The sequence below is a fragment of the Oryzias latipes genome, chromosome 7 (genome assembly GCF_053564925.1).
Source record: "Oryzias latipes strain Hd-rR chromosome 7, Olatipes_Hd-rR_3.1".
Taxonomy (NCBI): domain Eukaryota; kingdom Metazoa; phylum Chordata; class Actinopteri; order Beloniformes; family Adrianichthyidae; genus Oryzias; species Oryzias latipes.
In genome coordinates this window covers 25,204,702-25,219,669 of record NC_136243.1, presented here as the reverse complement: position 1 = coordinate 25,219,669, position 14,968 = coordinate 25,204,702, and the positions used below count along the sequence as shown (strand labels likewise).

Sequence of the window (14,968 nt, the reverse complement as noted above, 5' to 3'; positions counted from 1 at the left end):
ACTTTGACTAACCGCTAAACACAGTCGACATGTTTGAAGGCCTTTGCCAGCTTGTCAGCGACTTTACAGAATACTTTAGGTTTTATCTTCTAATGAATTAAATATGGTATACAGAAATTCATTTTGAAAAAAACTAAACAGAGAGATAAGTTGCAGAGGATAAAACAATGAAAATAGAAGAATGTAAAGAAAAGACAAACAAACATGTCCATGAAAAAACTCAGTTTCCAAATTCAAAGGAAAACTTTTCTTTAAAAACAAAAAATGAGAACCTTTTTTTTCACATACTCAAAACTATTCCTGCATAGTTATTTATTTTATTTTATTTCCAGAAGATGGTGACATTTGTTCCACAGTCCACGTTTCCTAAAACTTTTCACAGAAATCCAACACATATCCTTCAGTGTTAAATCACACAACTCCTGCATGCAAACACATTTTAAACCGCATTAATTAAGAGTTGTGGCTGTAAGCAAATATCATATCTGCATGTGAAAGTTCAATAATGATCCTCTTCTGAACGCTTGAAGATGATCCTATGCACCATGAATTCAGATGGCGGCACTCGTGCAGAATGTAAAAAGCTTTGGCATGAATGAATGATATGGGCTGGTTTTGAAATGCATTTACAGGGTAAAAGTAGGTCAGCTTTGCTGGAAAAACCTCCCGTGTGTAAAGAGCCTGTCACAGATAGGAGTAAATAGAAAAGGACCGTCCCCTTTGTAGTCTCATCAATTTCCCTTCCACCATCTTTTCTCCAAATTTATCTTTCCCTCCCTTTCATTCATTCCTTGAGGCGTCTCACAAGAAAAAAAATACACTTTGGTTTTTACCCATTTTCCAGCTTACTAGATCACAAACACATTCAGCACCCATAATTGCCAGAACAGATTTGGCTTTGAGAGCTGAATTATTCAGTCTACACCATTTGTTACTTTGTGTGTCCTATAAAGTGGCTCAGGGGAGAAGACTCCATCATCTGCGCGAACTTGTACTCTCACCCTCAGAACGTGTAGCCACAGTGACACAGAAGACAAGCCAGCTCTGATCAGGAGATTTTACGACACTCTCCAGATCTAAAAACATTCCATTTGTTTTTCATTTATTGAATCAGAAATAATAAGATCAACATCACACCTCAGACGCTTTTTGCAAACAAAAGTGATTAAATTGTAGACATGCGGCCGTGGGTGATGCTATATAAATTGTAGATGCTTTGCTTGGAAAATGAAAACACAGCAGTGTTGGCTTTCCAAACTTCTGTTACCACTGATGCTACGTTCATGCCAGGCATGTGTTGCAAGAATGCACTGAACGCCGGTTCTTGAACGCACCTTTAGCATGTGGTGTTCACACTGGACTGTCGCTACGGAATACTAGTGCATGTATCAGCATCTGGAACAAGCTTGTTGCGAAGTGTCTAAGTGGTGCAAATATCGTGAATCTTGCTTCAGGCTCTTTGTTTCCCAGCTCTATACCGATACACGAAAGACTTGGCGTCAAATAATTCCGGCTGGGCACAAACCGCAATTATTAATTTCTCCTCTCTGATCTGGACACTTTAGTGAATTGAAAAGAACACTACCCATGCGTCACTACTAAATCTAAGTTCCTAATTGGTCAAAGTTCAGCTAGTTTAACTTCAACGTGCGTTCAAAAGCTAAAAACAGACTTAAAAACATGCATAGCAACACATGAATGCAAGAGCTTTGAACCTAGAAGCCCAAAACGCGCATATACATAAAGTTTTCATTGTGCACGGTCGCTTGATCGATCGTTGCTGAGGGTGATGTGAGCCTAGCCATATGGTGGTTAGTGTGCAATATTTTTATATGTTTCCCAAAAGTATGAAGACTCTGCCAGTGTAGCAGTATTTTGATTTAGGCTATTCTTTTAAATAAAAATATATCTTTACATTTTTCTTGGCATCAATGTTATTTTTTTACTTAACAGAATATAAATTTACAAAAAAAGAAAAAGGTTTCATTTAGATTTTGTGAACAAATTTAAAACCCACAGGTGACACAGCTTGTGAAGAGGGCACCTCCTAAATAAGTACATGATTTAATGGGCTAGTTTTTATCAAACAGTAAATGTTCTTTTTACATTTAAAAACATTTTTTAAAGTCATGCTTAACCATGTCTATAGTAAACTGACTTTGGTAAGAAGAAAACATTTGTGGATCAGTTTACTCTGTCACACGACTCTGTGTCAACCAACACACCAGTTCAACTAAAAGGGAAATACAACAAGCAGTAAAAATACACAAATATTTGAACATTCTGCAGATCATAGAGGTGAGTCTGACCAAGGACATCCTGTGTTTTCTTGGAACGCCAAATTGCAAATATAATCGAATAGCCAGAAACAAATTGATTTATGGTTTGGCCTTTCAGGTCGAAAAGATATCCACTTTTATGATTTAAAATCCAAGAATTCAATTTTGAGCTTAAAGGAAAGGATTGAAATGGATAAAGTACAGGATGTTTTTACCCTGACATGAGATTTGAAAATATTAGTAGGTGAAGATGGATTTAAGATTAGTGGATTAAAAATATGCAATACTATTAACTCATTAAAAGAACTTGCTACATTATGAGAGGTCATGTGTTTAAAACAGCTCTCCAAACACAAGACAGCAACAAAACCAGACAGGATAGCGTGTTGCTTGTGATTTATCATTTTCACGGGGATTGAACGAAAAGGCAAAGCAGGACGTCCAGGATTCTGTTGAGCAGACAGAGATGAAGAAGCCAGTTCCCAAGTTCAGCAGAGCAGAGCAGCAGACAAGATCTTAAAAGGAAGGTGTGGCTGTTCAATTGGTTTGATTAACAGTCGCAAATTCCCTTTAAACCCAGTCTGCTGTGGGTCAAAGCATTATTCTGCTGCGAAGATCTACCAGGTTGAAGCCGAGGAAGCACAAAATGAAAGTCTTACCACCTCACTGTCACTCCAAGAGCTGCAGTTTTGTCAGGACCCAAACGTAAAAAAAAGATACAACATACAAATTAAGCAACCAAAGAATATTTAATTTAAAAAAAAAAAGAAAAAATATGCCTTTGTTAATGTAAACCAATTAACCAGAGTTAAGTTCATTTTCGCTGAGCCACTTGAAGTTCTCAGAGTGAAGGTAAAACACTGGACAAACCAACAAAGCATGGAGGGTTGAGGGGTTGGGCTAGACAAGTGGAGCTGAAAACATTCCATAATTCCACAAATCTGCTCAACCACTCATTTCATAATCCTCAAATTAAGAAAGAGTCAAGGAGCTGTTGAACAAAATAAAATACAAAATCATCTGAAATTCAGCAAATGAGGGAGAGTTCAGTGATGTGCTGCCAGTGCTGAAGCAGAACTTACATTCACTATGGCCTCCTTGGTCTGAGCCATGTCTGATATTACTCCATCAGTGATGATGAGCAGGATAAAGTATTGAGATCCATCCTCCACTGCAGCCGCATACCTGGGTCAAAGAAACCATCAGCCCAGAGTGGTTGAGGTGAAAGAGTCCATGTTAGAACAATTCAGCTGAAAAGGTTTAAAAAAAAGGCTGTTTTTCATGGTTCCTTCCAGAACTCAGAGAGATTACTTAATATCTAAAAGCTGCACTCTTTAAAATAAAAAAGAAACTCTTCTATAAATGGATAATGTGAACATGTAGTAGTGGTTGAGTAACAGGTAGTAAAATATGCAGTATAGAACTCGAAATCTCAGGTCAGCCCAGAACCCTTTCAGCGACACTACAGTGAGTGTGGCCTAGTTTCTCTTGTCCATCGCCGGCAATGAATAATTTATGAGACTGTTTATGCAAGTGCAGCTATTTTAGAACATTATAGATTGCATCGCAGTTATTTGACCACGGCTGATGAGCCACAACAGAAAAAAAAAATGAGGATCATCCAGTAAGTCAAGGACAGGTCACAGGTGAGCCTTTTGTTTCGCCCCCCAGCTGGATGGATTTGACGAAGAAGCTCCGACATTTTAATCAAAGAGCGTGCCCCGTAGTGACAGCAGCTGGAGCTATGAATGCTGCTGTGCAGATTAAAGAGGCATTTGTCTTCTTCACCTGCCTGACAGTGACGGACCTCCACCAATATCAGTCCAAGCCTCAACATCAAACCTTTGATATGCTAATTAGTCCGATTTTAAATGCCTGAATGACTTTCAAATTTAAATGAGAGTCACTCCAAAATACAACATTTGTACTTTTCTCAAAAGTATTAACTACACTCACTGGCCACTTTATTAGCCAATCACATGGCAGCAACTCATTTAGGCATGTAGACATGGTCATAACAATCTGTAGCAGTTCAAACAGAGTGTCAGAATGGAGAGGAAGGCGATTGAAGTGACTCTGAATGTGGTTTTGGGGCCAGAAAGGCTGGTCAGAGTATTTCAGACACTGCTAATCTACTGGGACTTTCACCCACAACCTTCTCTAGGATTTACAGAGAATGGTCTGAAAAAGAGAAAATATCCAGTGAGTGTCAGTTCTGTGGATGGAAATTCCTTGTTGATGCCAGAGGTCAGAGGTGAATTGCTAGACTGGTTCCAGCTGATAGAAAGGCGTACGTAACTCAATAACCAGCGGTTACAACTGAGGTCTGCCGAAGAGCATCTCTGAACGCACAACACGTCCAACCTTGAGGCAGATGGACTACAGCAACAAAAGACGACACCGAGTGCCACTCTTGTCAGCTAAGAACAGGAAACTGAGGCAACAGTTCACACAGGCTCACCAAAAATGGACGATAGATTAGAAAAACATTGCCTGATCTGATGAGTCTCCATTTCTGCTGCAACATTCGGATGGTAGGGTCAGAATTTGGATCCCCCTCCGCCTTGTTTCAAGGGCTCAGGCTGGTGGTGGGTGGTGTAATGGTGTAGAGGACATTTTCGTGGCCCACTTTAGGCCCCTTAGTACTGAGTATTGTTACAATACCACAGCCAACCTGAGTATTGTTGCTGACCGTGTCCATCCCTTTATGACCACAGTGTACCATCTTCTGATGGCTACCTCCAGCGGGATAACGCCCCCATGTCATAAAGCTGGTATCAGCTCAAATTGGTTTCTTGAGCATGACAATAAACTCACTGGACTCAAATGACCTCCACAGTCACCAGATTTCCCCCTACTAGAGCACCTTTGGGATGTGGTGGAACGGGAGATTGGTATCATGGAAGTGCAGCCGACAAATCTGCAGCAACTGTCTGATGCTATTGTGTCAATATGGACTAAACTCTCTGAGGAATGTTTCCAGTACCTTGTTGAATCTATGCCACCAAGGATTAAAGCAGTTCTGAAGGCAAAAGGAGGTCCAACCCGGTACCAGAAAGATGTACCTATTAAAGTGGCCAGTAAGTGTAATTTACCTCTGCTGTTAAAAGGCACTGTTTGACTCATCTCTGATAATGTGCTGTACTGCACACACTGGTTAAGTACACACTTGGGCCTGGAAACAGTAATTTGCCAAGATATGTTCATTTAAATTGTATTCATTTGTTAATCTTAACACTCTTTTCTTTTAAATCTTAAATTTTTGGTTTGTGCATTTGTTTCTTCTTTTTTTTTATTTGCTCAAATTACTGGCTTCATCTCTCTACAGAGGAGAGAAAATGATTGCTGCCCAAAACAATAAAAAAAAAATCTGATTTCAGTGTTGAAACTAACACTGAAAAAAGGCTAATCTTTTCTTCTAGACACTAGCTGGACTTGCTTTTGCTGTTCTGTGTTTTCAATTTGCTGGAATATATTAGATATTTTAAATATTTTCCTCTACAAAAACCTGGTTTATACTTCCAGTGTCTCAGCCAAACAGAATAACTTTGTTTCTCTTCATCTGTTTGTTACTTTCTAAGCTTTGATGGTGAGGCTGTGTTCAGAGGTCGCACCTCCACAGGAAAGGTAACAGTGTAAAATGACTGTGAATGCAACAAAACAGGGGGGTTGTGTTTGTATACCTGGCCACATGATTTACGACAGGAGCAAAGTTGGTGGGTCCATACAGCTGAACTAACTTAAGGCTTTGATGGTAAGCTTCAAGGATCCCCTCCATGCCGTTACAGTACGGGTTCTCAACGTTGCCATTCTGAAAAACATACACAACTTTGAAATACAACTAGTGCATCCTAACACATCAGAAAATCACATTCAGTTTCTGCATTAAGATCATTTTGTTTTACCTTGTTTACGATAAAAAAGACAATAGTTTCTAATTTGGGGGAAAACTATGGGGCTAAAAATAGTTTTGGTATTTAATAAAGTTTAAGGGGCGCTAAAGTTGTGCTTATGTTTCCAGTCAAAAAGTACAAAAAACAAACACTTCAAGTCATTTACTTGCATGGTATTTCAGTGATTTATTTTCTTTTCACCAAATAATGTATAAAAGTTTTTATAAAATCCATATTACGAATATTTTTATATTGCATTTACAGGCAAAAAGTAGAAATAATTTGGAGATAGTCCTCTCTCTTATTGGTACAGCCGGTCCTAAAGAAATATACTTTGTAAGGAAAACATCAACACACGTTTGTGTGATTGAAGAAAAAACAAAAGAAATACACAGAATTAAAACTTAAAGCATGCAATCACAATAATTTTTACATAAAACCCCAAAATGGTAAATGTTAAAGGAAATCTTGGAAACTGATGTGTTTTTTTTATTCCTGAAAAATACAGACTTAATCTAACAAAACAACACAAAAAACATTAAGGAAAATGTTGTATGAGGGAATAAAAAAGAAACCCAGAAATTGACCACTTGATTTATTTTTTACAATCCAGGAAATCTTGACAAAATTATGGTTCTGAGCAACTGCACAGTTAATGTGGCGACACTTCAAGATGCAGGATGTGTTTTACAGTTTAACACTGTGCTGAGTGCTTCCACAGGAATAGTTTACACTATTTGATATGAACATATGGTCCAGCAACCCTGCCATACCACATCAATCAAATGTCATTTTAAGCAGCAGACTGTGGATCACTAGATGTTTTATTCTGTGGAACACTAGATCCACAGAAGCTGCGAGCCCATCACATCTACTGAACTCTGCAGTTTTTAATGCCTTTTGACAGCAATGAATTTTTCTACACTGCACTCTGATGACAGATCAAACCCAAAGTCCCAAAAGAATGAACCATCTTCAGAAAGAAAAGCAATTTAACTTTTAATTTTGCTGTAAATGTTTCTCATATTTTAAGACTTTGCAAAAACAGAGTCACCCTATCCCTCTGGTCATCTGGACTGAGGCTGTCATAGGCCATTGCACTGTGAATGGGGTGAGTGGATGCAGAGACTGTAGTTTCTCATACAAGCATACTGGTGCAATTTTTTCATTTATTTTAAATCTAAATTTTTAATTGAGAACCAAAAAATAATTACACAATTCTTATTATTTATAAGAATCCTTTGATGATTGGAAACCCTTAGTCAATATTTGCCTATAACTTGCCACTATTAAGTTGATTTTATTTGCCTAAAACATAAATAAAACCCATTTAAAAAATAATTTTCAGATAGACATAATGTTTTCAAAGTACTTAGAGGGTATAAAAAAAACATAAAGAAAAATAAAATCCACCTTTACGTCCTTTTTTAGACCCTTCATTCTTTACTTTGTTTAAGCATTTTAGCAGCCTAGAATCTGTGTAATAAAGACACAAGAAGTTTAATAATCTCAGATTTGGAGATTTTGCTCCTTTTTTTCCATGTAGATCCTATCAAATTCTTAGTCAGGGTTAAACCTGAATGCGTGTTCATTTAGACGGGACTTTGACTGAACCACTCAATGAAATTCTTCTAAAATGTCTTCTAACTGTTTTTAATGTTTCTTTGTTGACCAATTTCTAAATTAATGTAGGAGGTATAATTAATAAACACCCTGGGCTGTAACTTCACTATTAAGGCTTATAATAATTACAGCACAAATGAACGAGGCTTTAATTAAATGGTAGGATGAATCTTAATTTGCGATTTTTAAATTGATTCATGGGATGATGCAGGCATGCTCTGCAGACATTCCTCATAAACTTGGCTGAGGGTTTCTGCCTCAAAGAAACTTATTTCCATAATAAAAGGAAAATGATTACACTTTGAATTATGCATGGTAGAGGTGTAATTTTCCATGCTTATAAGCATGTGCTTACTCTGTTACAGGCCCTCAAAAATCAGCTGCACTGTGAGGTCCAAAGTCTTTTTCGTGCTGATTGACTTCCTGAACTTCAATCTCAGAGCACAGAGGAACTCAGGGGTTTACCTACCAATGGAAACTCGTGAGACACCCTTCCATCAGGTGGCAGTTTAGCACCAAATCCCAGGGCTGGAAACATCTTATCACTGTCATAGTCCTGAATGATCTCTCCGACAGCCTTCAGGGCCATGGCATAGGCGTTCATCTGATATGGGTTCATGTAGTGCAGAGAAGTGGATTGTGACGGATTTCCTTTCAAGACAAGAGAAATCAAGAGTCAGTGATGCAATCCAACAGACGGAGAGTGCTGACAGCTGCATCAGGGGAAAGGAAGGAGGAAGCAAAACTGAACCGGAGGCCTTAAATCTAAGCTGAGGCTGGACTTTATATAAACATTTTCTGCACATAAACAACGCACAACCACCCTATTTTTTAATATATAAGGATCTGTTTTATGTTATGCAAAAAGACCCAATCTGCTCCTTTAATGCAGTTGACTGAGGTTGTTTGGGTTTCCCGTGATGAAGCTGTACAGCTACACGAACAGATACTTCCTCAAGTAAACTTTAAAAAAATCTTCAAAACGTTAATCTGGTACGGCTGTTTACCAGCTGGGGTAAATTATGGTTCAGATAGAAGTTTCAGAGGGGGAACAGCATTATCTAAATGTCACATTTACATCTTATGAGTCCTTTTCTGTGACCATGAATAACCTTAAAACCTTAAAACATTTCAACAAAAAGTGGAGGGTTTTTTTCTGCACTGTCAGTGGGAGGCATTTTTTAACATATAGAAATACGGTATGGACTAGAACAGGGGCTTGCAACATGAGGCTCGGGAATCACATGGGAATTTTTCCATCCCTCCGTTATCGCTCTATGTTTTTGAAGAAAAATATTAACAATTTCAACAATTTTTTTTTTCTTTTAGTTGATTAGTTTTAGTTTGTCATATAAGATTTAACATATCAGATAAATGAGTAAAATTATGGTAAATGGTTTAATCTACTGTCAGAGTGGTTTTTAATTAGAATAAGTTTAAAGCATTCTTATTCTCTGCTGCAAAGCAGGAGGTAAAAGTGCTTTAAATTTTGAACTACAACACTCCATGACAATGTAATGCATCTCCTTTTTCAATAATAGATTATTTGAGTTGTTTTTCCATATTCCCTCCATCACTTATGCTTTGTTTGAAATAAAATGCACATGTCGGTGTTTTCCATCAGTGCAATAACATGAGGAAAAAATAAGTATTTAAAAAAAACATTGACAAATATCACAAGAACAAAGAAAACTCAAGTTTTTTTTGACTGATGCAAAAATGGCACAATCATACCTCTGAAGACAAATGAGGGCAGAGCAGGAAAACGGCACTCACCATTTGATGCAGTGAAATCAATGGCCACTGTGAAGTGAATCTGAGTTCTGAAACAAATGAACAGGGAAAATGTTAACAAAAGAGAGGCAGGGAGCTTCAGCACCAAAGTTTAATGAAGCTCTCCCAGGTTTCCGTATGTTCTCCGTTAGATCTCTGATCTGACAAAAGCACACAGAATCGTGTTCATTATTCTTCTTTGTTACACTGTTCCACTGCTACTTCCACACAGAAACAGTCACTTATGAACTCTTTTAAGGCAAAGTTCTACATGTGTGCAATTTATAATGGCTAAAGGACAAATGTTCATTTACATTTATAACATTTTGCATGAAAGCTATCAAACCTTTGGAAGAGTTTAGCATCATTTTTGCAGCACTTTTATGTAGCATCACGTATCAAAACATGAGATGGAAAACCCAAGAGGGCGTATTTCTCTGCAGATAAGCACATTACCACACAGTTTTTGTGGTTCAAATAATGACTGAAGGAGATTAGCTTTGCACAAGTCAACATAGAAGAGTGTGACTGAGTATGAAGGAGTGCTTGACTTAATCTGCTTTTAAATATTCAACAGAAAATGCCACAAACTGAATATCAAGCATGCAAACCCATGACTGTCACACACATGCCCACCAGTTAATCACAACCCACTTATTTACAGGTGACTTTGACAGCATTGTGGCTGAGAAAAAAATAAAAATAAAAAAGATTGCTTTACTGCTTTCATACAGCAGCTTTTTCAAGCCTGTGATCTCCACACTCCGTCCTCCACACGCCTTGTTGTCACCGCTTTTGTCAGATGAAGTTGCTTTTGTGAGATCATCTGGAAAATGTGATCCACAAAGCATGTCAAAGCTAAAGAAGACTTGTAATTTATGGAAACCCCTTCTTTTTTTTTTCATAATCACAAACTCAAAAAGTAGCTAAGTTGGGTTTACCTATTTTGTCACAGAGACAATTGAAAAGCGGAAAGGAGACTTAGGAAGTGTGTGCCCTTTCATTGTTATTAACACTGATTGCTTCTTCCTGATTCCATCTCCATTCAGAAATTCACACAGTGTTAGAGATAATGGTGGCTTCCTCCTGCAGACACTGACCTCAGCTCATTAATCAGCATTGAGCTGCGCTGCTTCGCTGAGGGAATAGTTATGTTGTCATGCAGCCTGATTTGAAAGTCAGCACTGATTTTCTGGATCTAGTTTTGAATCTTTCAGTGGAAAAAAAAGTTTAGAGATTAAGTTCTAACAAAAAAAAAGTAAACCTGGCAGAGAGAGACTAGGTGAATATTAGATTTATCTGTTCCTCTGTAAGTCAAACTATTCATAACATTGTTTATCCAGCTTTTTATTTATCTATTTTATATTTAAATTGAACAAAAAATGTTTTTCTCATAATAAAGACTGAAATTTATCTGATTTATTAGTGTTTTATAATTAGGCTACTTAGCGCAAGCTTTTAAGGCTGGTAAACCTTAATTATACTCTCCTAATGTTTTTTCTATTTATCCAAACATCTTCTGTTTTCTGTAACTAAATATGAGAATCGCATTAAATGCGCCAGTGAATTCTAACAGCAGAAAAATATGCTTTATTCAGGGACACAACAAATAACTTTCAGCGTTTCTGTTTGTCTGTTTTAATTAATAGTCCTCAAAAATCTGTTTATGTACAAATACCCACACAGCTGCTTGCCACAGCTTCTTGGAGAACTTTAAAATAAAAGGGACATTGTAATTGAAACTCTTGGATCATGAGCAATCTTGTTAAATAATTGTTTTAATTAGTATTTTGATAGATTTCCATTTTTACATTTGAACATTTTTCCCACACTGTCAGTTGTTACAACCCCTTAAAGGATTTTGTGCTTGAAGTGACACTTTCTTAAATTTGCATTGCTGTGCAAAGTCTCTTTCTATGAAGACATAATTTGTTATATAATACTGCAACATATTTGTTTATATGAATTTGAATAAGTAAAATACACGGCAGTCCTTCAAGCTCTATGTTTTAAGTAAGTTTTGATGAGAATTGGCAAAAGATCTTGCAAAAAAATTCTTAGCTTTCAACGAAACCTATGAGGATTTAAAATCTTATCTAAGAGTTCTCAATTCGAAAGGTTATTTTAGAAAACCCAAAACATGGATGTATCATCCAAACATCATGCTTTGATTCAAACTTAGCTTGAAAGTTTTCCTTTTTATTGTCAGTGGTTCTGAAGAGCCCCAGGCTCTTTTTTTGTTGAAGCAGCTTCAGTTTGGAAGACAGAGATCATCACTATTTAAGAGCAGCTGATGGTCTGAACATGCACATGTTCATGCCATCAATACTACCAATCTCAATCAATGCTAAACCCTAAATGATTCATTTTAACAACACTTTGATTCATATCATAATTTCTAGTTGACGATTCAATTCAGTCAATATTGGTTCATTTTGAACGATCCGATTCACTGACCTAAAGTCGATTCAGGACATCTTTAGCCAACCAGTATAACTCAGATATAAACAACTGGGTACTGAACAGTGCAGGTGAAGTTTTCCTGATTTCTTAAATTTCTTGCAAGATATTCAACTGTATATTAAATGTGTGTACAAACAAACAAGTAAACAAGACTGAATAGTACACATTTTAGTGTCAAAGTTCAGTCCAAGGTTGTTTTTCCACATCAAAAGAATCCAAAAGGAACGTTATTAGAACATTCTACCACCAAGTGTTTCCACACATTGGACTGTAATGATGGCTTGATTATTTTTTGCTGCCATCACATACGTGTTGTCCGCTGTGATTAACAACTTGCCTCAGATCGATCTGATTGAAGCATAGGAATATAAATCTGTTCATTGAGTCGATTAATCGTTACACCCCACTAAACCCAAAAAACTGAGAGATCTCTGTGACACATAAGCCCATCCATCCATCTTACATTCCAGGTTTGTCCTCTGCAGGGTAACATGGGGTTCATAGAGCCAATCCCAGCTTCTTTAGGGCAAAGACAGAGTACACCCTGGACAAATCACCAGTCCTTCACAGGGCCATACACAGGCAGACAAACTACAACAAACTACTCAAAGGGACAATTTAGAAAACCACCGTCAAAAGAATCGCCAACACCCTATTAATTCTATGTTTTAGAGTATGACGTCTTGGCTTCAAGCAACCTTTTTCCAGGTTTTATTTTGTTTTTTTCCATTGTACATTGTGACTTCTTTGATTATTTCAGTAGCTTCATCCAGTCAACTTTAGACACAGAAATGTTCAAGTCTGATCAAAGTACTGACACGACCAACTCTGCCTTTGTTACTGTGCTAAATAAATTTATTTTATAGTTTTCAATGCAATTTTTCATTTCCTATTTTCTCTTTTTAATTGGGCAAGAAAGAAAACTGTAGTTTGAACCCACTGAGAGCCACTTCCAACCGAGCTGGAATTAGTTTTTTTTCATTCATGCTTGTAATAAAAAATAAATGAAGAAATAAAACAGTCTAGTAATTTCATACAAACATGATTCTTTGTTGTGATAATGTTCCTGAAAGAGCAAGATTTCTTTTTTACTAGCAAGAGCGAGCAAGAAACTCACTCTGCACTATTAAAATTTTATTTTTATATCTATATATATATATTTTTTTTCAATCTACTTTTTTCACTTTCAAAGCTTGTAATTTGTTGTAATTTTCCATACTGCAAGATTATGTCCGGCTGTATTGCATTTTTCCAACCAGCTAAGCATTTTTACTCAGATTTTCAAGTGCCAAACATGTTTGTGTGATGGAACAACTTATTTAGGTCTGTTTTGCAGTCACAGCATGTGTGCACTAAATTATTCTTAATGCAAGAACCAGGTTACCTGTCTGAAAGCTAAAGAAGAAAACATTCATGAAAAAGAAAAATGCAGAACTAGATTAAAGGTGCGGACATAAAGGAATCAGTTCTGCATCTCATATTTCTCGTATGTCTCATTACCTTTTAAACAAGGCTTTACATTGTATCTGCATGAACAAAACAACAGCAGTAGGAATAAAAACAAAAATAAATTACCATTTTTAGAACTCGACTTTCAGAAAGGAAAAGGAAAAAAATTCCAAATAAAAACTTTAAAGAACATCAGTCTTTCTCCGATTTTTTTAGTTAGTCTGGTAAAAATCATTGTTCGGAGCCTGACAGTGTTTTGATGGTCCTTCTGGCTCTATTTTTCATTTTCTGTCTTTTTATGATTCCCAAGATGGCTCAATGATATAGAAGTCAGAGTTCAGCTGACACAATCTGATCTCAGTGAAAATGTATCATAAAAAATAAAAGTGGAAATTTCCTGTGTGCCAAATTTTCTTTTGGTTTGTATTTATACAAAGTGTAAAGTGGATCTTTTCAAGGAGCTGAGCAAATGACTTTGAGAAAAGGAAATCAATGTGAAATAATGTTGACTAATAGCTTAGTATTGCCTGTTTTGCATATCCATGTGCAGACAATTAGGGATTAGAGTTTGTATTTTACCTCTTTTGATTACAAAATCAATAGTGGGATGTTTGTGTTTTTGTATTGCATATTCTTTTGTAAATTGGACATTAGTTCTGAAAGCAGAATTATTATTTTTTTTCATTTCACACAGTCATCCGGGGTTGATTGTTTTTGGCATCAATATTCAAGTTATTATACAAATTAATTGTTGTGCTTTCAGTAATAGGTTCCCAAAAACCTTTTCACCTTTAATTACAGATATGTTGAGAAAACGTCAACTCATCAACTTTATTGTTCTTTTTTCGTTTTCTCTCACTCATCTGGGTCACCACATATGGATCAATACAAATCAGTCATGATTGTAAAAGAAAAATGGTTATTAAACATTTTATGTGTATATATATATATATATATATATATATATATATATATATATATATATTTATATATATGTGTATATATATTGTGAATGAAGCATTGAGGGCAATTCCTACCACAACCATCACAGAAACCAATGAACTGGTTTACACTTCAGCAGCAGTGATCCTTGAGATGCTTGGCTATAAGAGCAACCATGGAAGAAAACAGTACCCACCATGGAAGCAACGGTTAGAGGCCAAAATCAAGGCAACTCGGAAGGATGTGAGTAAGCTGACAGAGGCTCAAAGAGGTACAATGAGAAAGCAAGTACCTAAGAGATACAGCCAGATGTCCATACCTGAAGCACTGGAAACTGCCAAACAAAGGCTCCTAGCCTTGAGCAGCCGCCTAAAGAGGTACACAAGAGACAATGAAGCCAGACGAATAAACAGGCTCTTCGCAACTCAACCTGCAAAAGTGTACGCTCAGTGGCAGGGTCAAAACAGCCGAGCAGACCCACCAAGGCTGGAAACTGAACAGTACTGGAAAAGTATATGGGAGAAAGAGACAGCACATAACAGCAAT

The 14,968-nt window shown here is 36.8% G+C and overlaps 1 protein-coding gene across 8 annotated transcripts in view; it reads right to left on the bottom strand.

The window, feature by feature from the left end:
• The window catches only part of cpne5a (copine Va), a 98,135-nt gene that overhangs the window by 4,986 nt on the left and 78,181 nt on the right, over positions 1 to 14,968 (bottom strand). For all 8 annotated transcript variants that reach the window (XM_078950694.1, XM_078950693.1, XM_020704604.3 and 5 more), the window contains 4 exons: positions 9,572 to 9,618; positions 8,265 to 8,446; positions 5,963 to 6,090; positions 3,362 to 3,464 (listed from right to left, as the gene is read on the bottom strand). In XM_078950694.1, the coding sequence (XP_078806820.1) occupies positions 3,362 to 3,464; positions 5,963 to 6,090; positions 8,265 to 8,446; positions 9,572 to 9,618 (460 nt within the window). The remainder of the gene's footprint in view (positions 1 to 3,361; positions 3,465 to 5,962; positions 6,091 to 8,264; positions 8,447 to 9,571; positions 9,619 to 14,968) is intronic.